Raw genomic sequence first — 12,806 nt, 5'->3', positions numbered from 1 at the left:
AAAAAGTTGGGAAGCTTTGTAAAACGTGTGCAATGATTTGCAAATCTCATGAACCCACATTTCATTCAGAATAGATCATAGAAAACATCAAATATTTAAATTGAGAAAATGTACTATTTTAAGGAAAAAATTAAGTCATTTTGAATTTGATGGCAGCAACACGTCTCAAAAAAGTTGGGACGGGGGCAGTAAAAGGCTGGAAAAGTAAGTAGTACTAAAAAGAAAGGAACATTTTGCAATTAGGTTAATTGGCAACAAGCCAGTAACATGATTGGGTATAAAAAGAGCATCTTAGAGAGGCAGAGTCTCTCAGAAGTTATGATGGGCAGAGGATCACCAATCTGTGAAAGACTGCGTCTACTAATTGTGGAAAAATTTCAGAATAATATTCCTCAATGTAAAATTGCGAAGACTTTGAAAATCTACAGATTAATCAAATATAATCAAAAGATTAAGATAATCTGGAGAAATCTCTGTGCGCAAGGGACAAGGCCGAAAACCATTACTGGATGCCCGTGATCTTCGGGCCCTCAGACGGCACTGCATTAAAAACAGGCATGATTCTGTAACAGAAATCACTGCATGGGCTCAGGATCACTTCCGGAAATCATTGTCTGTGAACACAGTTTGCCGTGCCATCCACAAATGTAAGTTAAAGCTCTATCATACAAAGAAGCCATATGTGAACACGATCCAGAAATGCCGTCGTCTTCTCTGGGCCAAAGCTCATTTAAAATGGACTGAGGCAAAGTGGAAAACTGTTCTGTGGTCAGACGAATCAAAATTTGAAATTGTTTTTGGAAACCATGGACGCCGCGCCCTCCGGACTAAAGATGAGAGGGATCATCCGGCTTGTTATCAGCGCTCAGTACAAAAGCCTGCATCTCTGATGGTATGGGGGTGCATTAGTGCCTATGGAATGGGCAGCTTGCACATCTGGAAAGGGACCATCAATTCTGAAAGGTATATAGAGGTTTTAGAGCAGCACATGCTCCCATCTAGACAACGTCTTTTTCAGGTAAGGCCTTGCATATTCCAGCAAGACAATGCTAAACCACATACTGCATATATTACAACAGCATGGCTTTGGAGAAGAAGAGTCCGGGTCCTGAACTGGTCTGCCTGCAGTCCAGACCTTTCACCAATTGAAAACATTTGGCGCATCATGAAACAAAAAATAAGACAAAGAAAACCCAGGACTGTTGAGCAGCTAGAATCCTATATCAGTCAAGAATGGGACAACATTCCTCTCCCAAAACTCCAGCAACTGGTCTCCTCGCTTCCCAGACGTTTACAGACTGTTGTTAAAAGAAGAGGGGATGCTACACAGTGGTAAACATGGCCCTGTCTCAACTTTTGAGACGTGTTGCGGCCATCAAATTCAAAATTACCTTATTTTCTCCTTAAAATGGTACAATTTCTCAGTTTAAATATTTGATGTTTTCTATGTTCAATTCTGAATAAAATATGGGTTTATGAGATTTGCAAATCATTGCATTCTGTTTTTATTTACATTTTACAAAGTGTCCCAACTGTTTCGGAATTGGGCTTGTAAAAAAAATCCAGCCCTGGTTTTCTTTTCTCCTGGGTAATTAATGCCACTGACTGTCTTCGTGTGTAACTGGCAGGTAAAGAGGGGGAGGGAAACCAGAAGTTCACAGGCCCTCAAGGACTGCGAGTTGCTGATCCCTGACCAGAAGACTGATAAGATCGCATGTTGGTACTCTCTGTCCTTGCAGTCTGGTGGCTATGTCCTTAGGCCATTATTGGCCTCTTATTCAAACCAGATCACCCACGTTTAAGACACAAAATGCACAAAGACGCAGGTACAAAATGTCCGCCGGCCCTGAGGTCTGGGAATTATTTGCTGCGGTGTCAGACAATCTATTTTCAGACCTATTTGCATTTGTAGTAGTTTATTTTATTTGAATACATGGAGCTTAAGTGTAAGAACTGCCTGGGCAAGTCTAGCAGGCTATTGGAAAATTTGCATTTTCAAACAAGTTTAAAGTAAACCCGTGGTCTTCCACATGTGAAAATACAGTTCAAACTGCAAACTTGAATTTTTGCATAGACCAAGTATTTCAGTTAATTTCAGATTGGAATGAGAATGCTATAGCATCCAAATGTACTCTCTTGGCATGTTATTTTGAATACCTCCCTACTTTGTTAGCACTTCAAAATGCCTTTAACTAAAAATTTGGGACACCTGCGCTTTTGGAAGATTAAAAGAAGTCATGACTATGAGAATGTAATAAATACTCAGTACAGATTTTTAGTTTTAACAAGAGAAAGAAAAAAGTTTACAAGTCACATTTCATTATGTTTAGTACAATTCAGCTTTCGCTTGACAAGAGAAATTCATACCCATTTTAAAAGGGCTACATGACATCATACAGCTTGAATTTTGAGAATTTCACAGTCCAGCACCTACAGGTTGAAGAAAACTGGCAGAGAGAAACACAGAGCATGTGAAATGTTTTTGAATGTTCTTTGTTGAATATTTCCTTTAACGCTGTAGAAAATAAAAGATGCTTCGCAGGTGTTCAACAGAATGGGTTCTTATTACTCGAAATCAGTGAGGCTGGGTTTTGAAAAAAGAACACAAAAAGCCACTTGTGTTCAGGTAAGGGCACTCCTGTCTTGGTCATTCTTCAGGTGATTGTAAGGGGCCTGGCGTAGGGTCCATCATAGTGGTCCATATATTTTGTATGTCGCAGCTGCGGTGCTTATGGGAGTCCAGCCTTCTGCAGTGTCGATGAGCTGGTCGAAACACAAGGATACTTCAACTCTCACGGGTAACTGCATGATTCTGACAGATTAGGCCAGCTGTCCTGCGTCCCTGGTGTAACCGCATTACCAAGCCTGACCACTCACGAAAAGCAGTGATAAATGTTAATCTTTTAACCCCCCAAAGCAACCCATTTATTATTTCACTTTCCTGAATCTGACACTTCAAGCATGAATCCAACCTGATCTGTTCGACAGCTGGTATTGGTGCAGATAGTACCATTGCAGTTCTCTTTGGAAAGGCGAAGCAGTTGGGCGGACAGATGTTACAGTGGACGTGTTTAGCAGTGGTCATGCTGAAAGGCTTGTGGGCGTGCAGATTAGTATGAATTCCAATGGCAGTGACACCCTACGGCAAACGTGCACACTGAAGGTACTTCTACATATAGCCTGCAGTCTCTGGATATCTACAGCTAGTAGGCGTGTGCTGAAACATTGATGCATCAATGATGCCAAAGTCACGACACGACTGCATCGATGTGACGCATGACTAGATTTGTATTGCGATGAATCATTAAGTTACATGCCAAACTTTTATTTAGGCAGATTGTGGCACTGATTTTAATGAACCCACTTGTTAACTTTGAAAGATGTACTGTTTATTTCAATGATCTCGAGTTTTGGCGGGTGGTGACGGCGATTTTTTCAAATCGAATGGTCGCATTCAGCTCGCAACTAATCGCATCGTATCGTCTTTATAAATAGTATCATGAATTAAGATAAATCATATCGCATTCAGAGTATCGCGAACATATCGTATCATGATCATGTTGTGTCGTTACACCCCTAACAGCTAGCCAGTCAACTACGAAAGCTGGAAGTCTCCTATCCGGCTTCATGTAGTCACAGTTTCTTCCAGTCCTCACAACAGTTTTGAAAATAACTGGAGTCTTTGAAAGGCATCATACGAGAGAATTGGCAAGCTCTGGCGTACGTAAGAGAGATGAGTAAGCGGGAGGAAGTGTTGGGGATTAGCGCTGTTGAAGAGCAGAACGGCCGTGGGCTGTGCCCGCTGTGTTACACCTGCTGTGTGTGAGACAGACAGTGTACACTGGAGAGACAGAAGAAACCGAACATAGCGGGGCAAAACGGTCATTAATTCGTTTTCATAAGCAAAGGAACACCTCAAACGTAATGGCGGCTCAGCATTCACCACTGAATGTACAAATTTGAAGATGTCACATTATTGTGGGATCTGATCTAAAGTCGAGTCAAAAGGAAGAAAACGAAATGGAGGAATTTAATGTTGAAATCATAGGTGAGTCCAATATAGTTTCAGTAAAAAAAGAAAAAAATCCAGTGGAGGAATTTTATGCTATTTAACTGTTCGGCTCTGTTCGTGATTAATGAGTTGCAGACACATTGAAGGGGACAAACTACCACCTACAGTGACTGTCCCAAAAGACACATCCTTAGATCGGACATTCTGTGCCTTAAACAAAAGCACATGTTTAAGAAAGCCACATACTGTACTATTATTTACCCCGTGTTCTTCACAGCAAATTCTCTGTGGAAAAATTGTGTCTCTCAAACAAAGAGTCATGATAAATATTCAAGATTGTGTTGTTAAACGTAATTCAGTCATTTAATTTAACTTATATAATATGCTTTAGATGTGAGTTTTTTTGACAAGTATTTGAATGAATTGTAACAACACAGTAACTTACTTGATATTTTATATTCATGCACCAATCCCATAAATTATTGTCTTAATTGTTTTGAGGTCTGGTTGTATGTAAAATAATGTGCATGAATATCTGTGTGTTGTTCTCTCTGCCCTGCGTAGGTGGCAAAAGTATTTTGAGTGTGCAACATCGAAGGTGCCCCATGGAATTCTGGGTGGTATACTGTTTCAAATTGCATTCTTCCAGTGCTCTGTCCCCCTTGTACTTCCATGGTACTGTTGATGAGACACCATTAATGCCAGATAATCGGGGGGACAGTGCGTCTACCCAGACTGTGAGGGCCTCAGCCAAGTCTGAGCCCCAGAATACCCCACCAACACCAAGGTGAGAGGGTGTTTCTGAGCAGCGTCAATGTCCATATGACGCACCCCCCTCCCTCATGGACCCAGACCGGGGGTCTGTCCAAAAACGCCCAGCAGCTGAACTGCCCCCTCACTGACTCCATTCACATTGTCCAGGTCTCCATTTTGTGCTGTCTCAGGGCAGACCACATCTTATTGTGTTGAAAGGTGAGGGAAAGAAGAAAATGGTGATCAGGGGGGTTCAGAATTGCAAATGTACTTTGAAGGAATGAAGGAAAATGCCCAGACAGACTGGACAGCAGAATGGGGTGGGGGACCAGCAGAAGAGGACAAAAATTGTGTTTAAGTGGATGAAGTGGGCAGAATCTCGGGTGTGAAGTGAAGGAGTTGGAGGAGGGGGCTAACAGGGCAGGGTTGGCGGCAGGGCGGGGCTGTAATTCTGGGCACAGATCAGCAGAGGCACCGGCGGTCGCTCTTGGTGACCTCCTCGGAGGAGTGCACCACGTTGGGCACGAACCCGCTCTTCACGCCCTCCCAGCCCTCCTGGATGGTGATGTCCCCGCGCTTGACCAGCTCGAAGATGTCCCGCGTCAGGTCTGTGAAGGCCTTCTCCACGTTGATGGCGTCTCGGGCCGAGGTTTCCACGTAGCGCAGGCCGTAGGCCCCCGCCAGCTTCTCGGCCTCCTGCCGGCTCACCTGCCGCTGGGCGTCCAGGTCGCACTTGTGCCCCACCAGCAGGAAGACGATGCTGTGCGGCTGCACGTGGCTGCGCGCCTCCTCCAGCCACTCGTGAACGTTCTGGAAGGAGCGGCGGTTGGTGATGTCGAACAACAGCAGGCCGCCCACCGAGTTGCGGTAGTAGGCCCTGGTGATTGACCTGAGAGGAGAGCATGGACGGGAAAATCAAGGAGAAGGTGAGAGGGAGGTGGATGAGAGGAAGACAGGAAGGGGGGGGGGGGGCACGAGGTGAGATTGAGGTAAATAAGAATGAAAGGGGTCAGAAAGAGGGAAGGATTATTGGCCAGTGAAACGGAGAAAGGTGAAGGAGAAGGCGAGGCAGGGGGGTTTAACGTTGCCGTGGGGAAATCAAAGATACAGAGGTGTGAGGGAGGGGAGGAAGAGAGAGAGAGATGACCAGTTATTAAAACCATGAAGCAGAAATGTTCATACTGTCTACGGGGCACTGGAGGATATTTCATCAGAGATGTTTCTGTGTATGACCAGCCTTTTTAACTCCTCTTGGTTGTTTCCCACTGTATTTGGCTGAGGGCAAGCAGACCAGAGGATCCTTCAGAATGGAGGCCCCAATTGCACAGACAGGTAGAGCTGCAAGGAGATGTCTGGCAGTTGGAAATGTGCCTAGGGGCAAACTTTCTGAAGACGGAGGATGAGCTTTGTAAAATGGTATTGATGTAAATGTATTGTGAAATGTTTACCCAGAGTGGGTGTGTTCTTTCTAACTAGTTCCTTCTTAAGCTTTACATCAATTGTCTCAATATTAATAAGAGATAGAATAAATTTTAGAATTGGCCATGTGTATTTAACATGGTTGCAGTAGGTTTGTCAAATTTGTCATGTTTGCATATCATTATGGCAGCATATTTCAGTATCAGTTCAACCAACAGCATGGTTGAAATCTTTAGTAGGATTTTAACCTTTATACCACAACTAGAGTAACAGAAGGTAAAAATTTGAATGGATTTGACTGCAACCTCAAGATTTTATTATACCTGTTTTACGTTTTTCATGACCACATTTTTATCATAATTACCCAGGTTAGGCTCCTCATTCGGTCTGAGCTGTATTCAAAGTAACTGAATAAGCATAAACAAGCATTACCAAAATAAAAATAAGGGCATAAAATGTAGAATCAGATACTGAGGATTGGAACTCCTGCTTATAATGTGCACTCTTTACCATCGATTTTGATATTATGTGTATAATAGTTCATTATGAATAAACTACTGTAAAATGAGATGATCCAAATCTTATTATGATGTTTAAGGATGTACAGAGATTCCATCTGTGAAAACCCAGCTTAAATGTGTGAATAAATACAAGTCTGTTTTTCAACATGTTCACCAGAGATAAGGAATGTGTGAGAACTGTGTTGTTAGAAATAAGCCCTGGCACTGTCTCTCTCCTCTCACACTGAATAAAAGGAAAGGCCACAAACTAACCTTAGGGCTGCTACGGCAAAGCACCTTAGAATATAGAGGTGTGTAGTGTTTAAGTGTATATTTGAATGACTTTTATTAATTTGCATTTTCAAGAACCTGAGCGAAAGCATTTTGCTTTCTGTGCTACCAAGGCATTTGGCTTGCTTGTGTTATTTTCTCCAAGTGAGAGATTTCCAGTATTATTCATGTGTGGCAATGTGTTGAATACTGCTGGTTATAAAACAACCTCCATCTTGTCACGTTTCCGCTAAGTGAGAGTTCTTTTTCCAGGCGCTGATAATTATTTCCCTCGATAATTAGACATTTGTTTGCCAAATTTGTTTATTTTTATGTTGCATTTACCACACAGAGAAATTATGCACGTAATAATTAGTACACACTTGTATACTGCGCATTTCTTATTTGCATTTTAAATCAGTTGTCCCAATGGGCTGTTCAAAGTTTCAAATAGCATTCTTTTGCAGAACAGTTGTTTGTCCTCATTTTCATAGAGAGAGAAAACAAATTTAGAAGAATACATTATTATCATACATGATTTAAGTTGAAGTTAAACAAATTGCTGCTTTTATTTAGAAACTGTATTCATGTTAAGCATGACTGACATCTGTCAGTTTGTTAAATAATCTCTATACTGGGGGATTTTGTGCCTCACATTTCGAAGGTACTGATTTAGTCTATATTCCCAACATATAACAAACAAGAACCATTTTTAAATGTGCACCTTCTTATGGACGCACATTGTTAGCCTTTATTATAGAAATATTACATTAATAAAAAACAGATTTATTTGGAGTCCTACTGTACAATTAATAATAATAATAATGTTTTTTTTAAGTCATAAATGTAAAATGATATGCTCATACATGTTTCATGGCTTTTTGGTCAATCCATAGGATGCACAGGAGAATGCTAGAGAACTCTAGGCTCTGGTCTGGTTTTTGCTCCATCCGAACCCCCTAACTACATGAACTGATTATTAATTATTGGACTTAATGAACGCAAGTGACCTTGCTGGAGCTACTTCCAGACACTGAATATTCAGGCTCAGACTGTAAATAATCAATAGCTGTACTTTCAAGCACGGATGCAAAGACCACAAACTCCTCTGGCATTCCAGGACCATAGGTGCCTAATCCCTGGTACATCGTACAGTAGCACCTTGACACAGACAGGCTGTGGGAGAATGGCTGATGGATGTGGAGGTACCTTAACCTAAGTTCAGACAGTAACAACCCTCTTGGCCATCCTTTTAAAATGCTTCTTGTCCTGACATGATCAGGGCTAATGGAATAAGACGGTGCTGAATTTAGGAAATGTAGGATTCTCCAGGTTCTCATTTTATGTTTTTGTTGCAGGTATCTAAATACATGATGAATTTAATTTTGATATATATCATTGCATAAACAGTCCTAGTCGCAGAATATCAACTTAAGCGAATCTAATTAAGCCTGTCAGTTCCAGTCATGTAATTAATGGTGTGTACACAAACAAACGAACAAAGACCACAAAGCAGGCTACTCGAGGATGAACGTTGCTTCCTGATGCTCCTAGAATGAACACGTCTCAGTCTCAGCTCTGATGCAAGTGTGTAGGCCTACCCCACACTGTCCACCCCCCCGTCCGCCCAGTGCCGTGTGACATCAGCACGCTCTTTACCCACGCGCGCACATATGGCAGTTCTATCGAGAGCTTTCAGTTTGACAGTAGGCTAGTACAGTCAAGTTACCAAACAATATTACATTATACATTTTATTCCAATACAATTATGGGTTTACGCCAGAACGTCGTGTGTTTTAAATCTAAGCCCTTTATTTATTTACGTACTTATTTTGCCTATTTGTTTACTTATATAGCCAAGCTGAACTAAACCAAATAACCCATGTCCATGTTCTCTACAGATATCCAATTAATGTTTTTTCGTTTATGTTTAGGAAGGCTAAGTGTAGTTATTATTTAAAATCACGTTTTAACATGGCTGCACTAACTGCAAATTTTAAGCAGCCATTCCGTTCCCACGAATAGTTGCGTTATAAATGTTACGTCATTTACCTGAATCGCTCCTGACCAGCTGTGTCCCAAATTTGAAGTTTGATGCGTTTCCCTGGCTCTATCTCCACCAGGCGTGAAAAGAAATCCACCCCTACTGTGGGATCAGACACCTGGGCGAAGCGTCCCTCTGTGAACCGCCGGATCAAGCATGACTTTCCCACAGTCGAGTCGCCGATGACGATCAATCGAAACTGGTACAGCCATATTGCTTCCATGTCTCCCCCGGTCTGAGGAAGACACACACGACGTGTAGACCACAACAGTGCTTTTCCGTGTAAAACTAGACCAGGCTACAAACCATCACCCCCACCCCCACCATCCCTTCCTGGGAGAGCGGTGTCTCAGAATGTAAAAGAGGTCTGAATGGAAGAGAGAACACCGCTACTCTTTGTGCTATTTGCTGTCACGTTCCACCCAGCAAGCTACATTCGGCTATAAGAAAAAGTATGATTTAAATGGTTTCTACCATTAAGCAACCATCTTCCATTCCGTGCACATAGTCTATCTATTAGGCTACTGTAAGGCAAAAAAAGATAAACGGCAAGTAGTCCATATTATATTAGTCTGTAGCCTATGCTTTGACGTGAAACTAAATCGCCTTAAATGGCTTTTTCCATAAACAAGATAGCCCAATTAGGCTAAATGTAGCATACACGAACACTCGAATCCACACTAGCGCTACAGATGCTCTTTAGACTACAGATAATCTAGGCCAACCCTAAATATTAATTAGACTAATGCACAGAGACAATGCGAACAAAATATACTACGCATAACGTGTTAAAATCGCAGAGGAATACCATCTAACTGTTATCTTGATTTTGCACTCTACATGACTAATGACAGCGATATTGCTGAAACTACAAATAGGGAGGGATTTCTCGCATGGCTCATTAAATATACATTGCCATTATTTTTTTTCAATAACTTCCGATTCATGTTTAGGCCAAGGTTGTTTACCAGAGAGAGCTGTGTTTGCCTTCACTCCAGCAACCGTTGTCTCCCATGGTATAGGCTTGTGACAACTACCGCCCCTCTCTTTCGCCAGCGAGAATAATACAGTAGGCTCCGCTATGCAAACACTGCCGTATTCAGCTCCCTATTGAATACTTTACCTCTATTGTCTCATACCGGACATAACTGGGTAGCTAAAGGCAGGCGAGTGCCGATACTGTACATAGCCTAAACACGAAGCCTTTGAAGACTCGCTAATAATGAGAACATTTAATTTTATTTAGCCTAAAAAACTGGCTCTCGAAAATGCCAAGGTCAATTGGCCTCCATTTTGCAATAAGAGCCCAGATCATTTCACGAGAGCAGTTGTTTACATATGGAAGATTACAAATATCTATCTCTTTTTTTTATTTGCCTACTGTGTTCTTCTGACAGCACTTGAATAAACTAGCCCACTTGCCCAATCAAGGCGATAAGGAGCTTTAAAAAACCTAACGTTGAATCATATTTTTCTGACAGTTGTAAATGCACAGTCATCCAACTCACAAGTTATCTAAAACAGCAAATAGCCCATTTATGAATTTGATTGAAAAATGTAAGCGAAGCATTTGGATAGGCTACAACTATGCAAATATACATAGGATAGGAATTTGTGCTTACGCTTTTCGGTTGTGCTTCTCAGAGGTTGGGTGCAGCTAACTCCATGGTGCTAAAGATAGGCTAATGTCGGCTATTGTCGCTTGAAAATTCACAGCAGAATAATGGCAATAGGCAAAACCATAAGCTTACTGAAATACTGTTTTTCCAGGTGGTGAAATCCAGCAACTATCGGGAAAGCTTGGTTTAAAATAACAATAAACAAGGAGGAGCAAATCACACCACCTTCCTGACGAATTCCGGTTTATTGAAAACGAAATGATTTAGGCAATTCGTTGCAATTCTTTGACTAGATATCGATTCGAGATATTCTATAGGCTTGATATTCTATGTAATGAGTTCTAAGGTTAACGTTTAATGCCTTTTTCATCTCCTTTTAAGTTCTTGTTTTAAGAATGTAGAAATGTTTAAAAAATGCTGATGAAATGGCAGCAACATCATCAGCATCATATAGCCTGACTCATCCCGCATCAGTACCACCACTGTAAAGACTTTAATAGAAGCGCCCTTGGCAATCTTTTAAACAACACAACATCACCACCACGTTTGGCGATCGCTACCGTAAATATTGTTGTAGACAATTCATGAAATTCAGAACGGCAATGCGGTCCTCTGATCCTCGTCGACAGCAACAACAAAAACAACAGACCAAATCCCCGAGAGGTTCTATGGGAACATTGAGTTTCATTCCAGTATAGAGTTTACGCGTTTCACTGATGTTGAAGATTGATTCTTTAACATGACATTGGTAGATTGTTACAATAACATGGAACAAAACATTAATACATTGCTTCCATTTAGGAGACACTATTATTCAGAACAACTTACACAACTTTTTGCATTCCTTATATCACTATTTATACAGCTGAATTACACACTGAAGCAATTTAGGTTAAATATGTTGCTCAAGATCATAGCAGCAGTGTCATATCTGGGAACAAACCCATAACCTTTAAGTTACTACTAAGTTTTTAAAATTCTTGCAGTCAGGAAGAGCTGTTGTTGCCTCATAGCTGAATGCCACTGGGGTGTGGTCTTGCTGCATGTGCAATAAGCTTACCTATGACAACGCTGAACACTGTGATTTACAATCATTCAGCATAATGTATACAATAAAAATGTATAATGACTGAAACAGTGAATCAAGCAAGGAATCAAAATCCAACTACAAATCCTGCATTTTTTGTCTGCACTATTATCTCTCCCAGAATTACTTTATATTGATTGGTGCCAAGAAGGTTTTTGAAATTGATTTCCTGCTAACAACACAATAACAGTTATAATGCATTATAAATGTAATTCCAAAACATTGATCTGATCCAAAGGCTAAGGGTTCACCAGAATGATAGAATTGTGGTGTGCACTGCTTGTGATAATCCTCTGAATTATTCCTCTTTGCTTTTATAAATAGAATAGCTGGCTAAGGAATGGTGGAAACTAAGGGAAAGGACTGTGACCGAGCTGTGGCTAATTTCATTAGCGTGAATATTGACTGATTGACCATGTTGGCTCTGGCTTTGCTGCCCTGGTGGCCATGACTGAAACAAAGCTTTTGACATTTTTGCTTTAGTTAGGGAACAGCAAAATATTATGATTAAATAATATCCATTAAATAATAGCAAGACTTCTTCACGGTCCTGATCGAATAGTACAGACTATACTCCTGCTTACTGCAAGAGATGTGTACTTCCACAACATTATTATACATTCATTAAATATTCGTACTTAGACATAGCATCTGTCCACATGTCCACTATGGTATGATACATAAAGTGCATATTATAAGACCTAAGGCAACAGCAAATCAAATGTAAACAGCAGCAACAATAGTAGAAGGCCCTTTCCTAAATATATGACATAACAAAGTGGCTTTTATAGTGCAATAACATCTCAGTGGGAGCACAAATGTTCCAGATATTTGAGCAGATATCTGAGCAAAAACCCAGTTACCAGATTTTTTCTCAGAACATTCCTGAAATCTTTGGAAAGTTAAATGTTCCCAGCTCATACATTTGTCCCTTTCCTCTTCAACATTATATTTAAGACACAATGACCACTGCAGGAAGAGCCTCCAAGATGTTTATCAGTTTTTTATGCAAGTTAAAAATAATTGTATATTTATAGAAGTTGTATATTTGTAAGGCGGCACGGATGGTGCAGTGGGTAGCACTGCCGCCTCACAGCAAGGA

General features: G+C 41.0%; 1 protein-coding gene across 1 annotated transcript; it reads right to left on the bottom strand.

Annotated features, from left to right (window-relative positions):
• Window positions 1-1,899: 1,899 nt before the first annotated feature.
• LOC133124764 (ras-related protein Rab-39B) lies at window positions 1,900-11,061 on the bottom strand. The gene is made up of 3 exons (XM_061236225.1): window positions 10,621-11,061; window positions 9,007-9,233; window positions 1,900-5,654 (listed from the first exon to the last, which is right to left on the bottom strand). The coding sequence occupies exons 2-3, from the start codon at window positions 9,219-9,221 to the stop codon at window positions 5,228-5,230; spliced, it is 642 nt and encodes a 213-aa protein (XP_061092209.1). The 5' UTR covers window positions 9,222-9,233; window positions 10,621-11,061; the 3' UTR covers window positions 1,900-5,227.
• Window positions 11,062-12,806: the final 1,745 nt, after the last annotated feature.

This window comes from Conger conger, chromosome 3 (assembly GCF_963514075.1).
Source record: "Conger conger chromosome 3, fConCon1.1, whole genome shotgun sequence".
In the NCBI taxonomy this organism is placed as follows: domain Eukaryota; kingdom Metazoa; phylum Chordata; class Actinopteri; order Anguilliformes; family Congridae; genus Conger; species Conger conger.
Note: the sequence above shows the minus strand (reverse complement) of the source record. Positions and strands in the feature narration are given on the sequence as shown.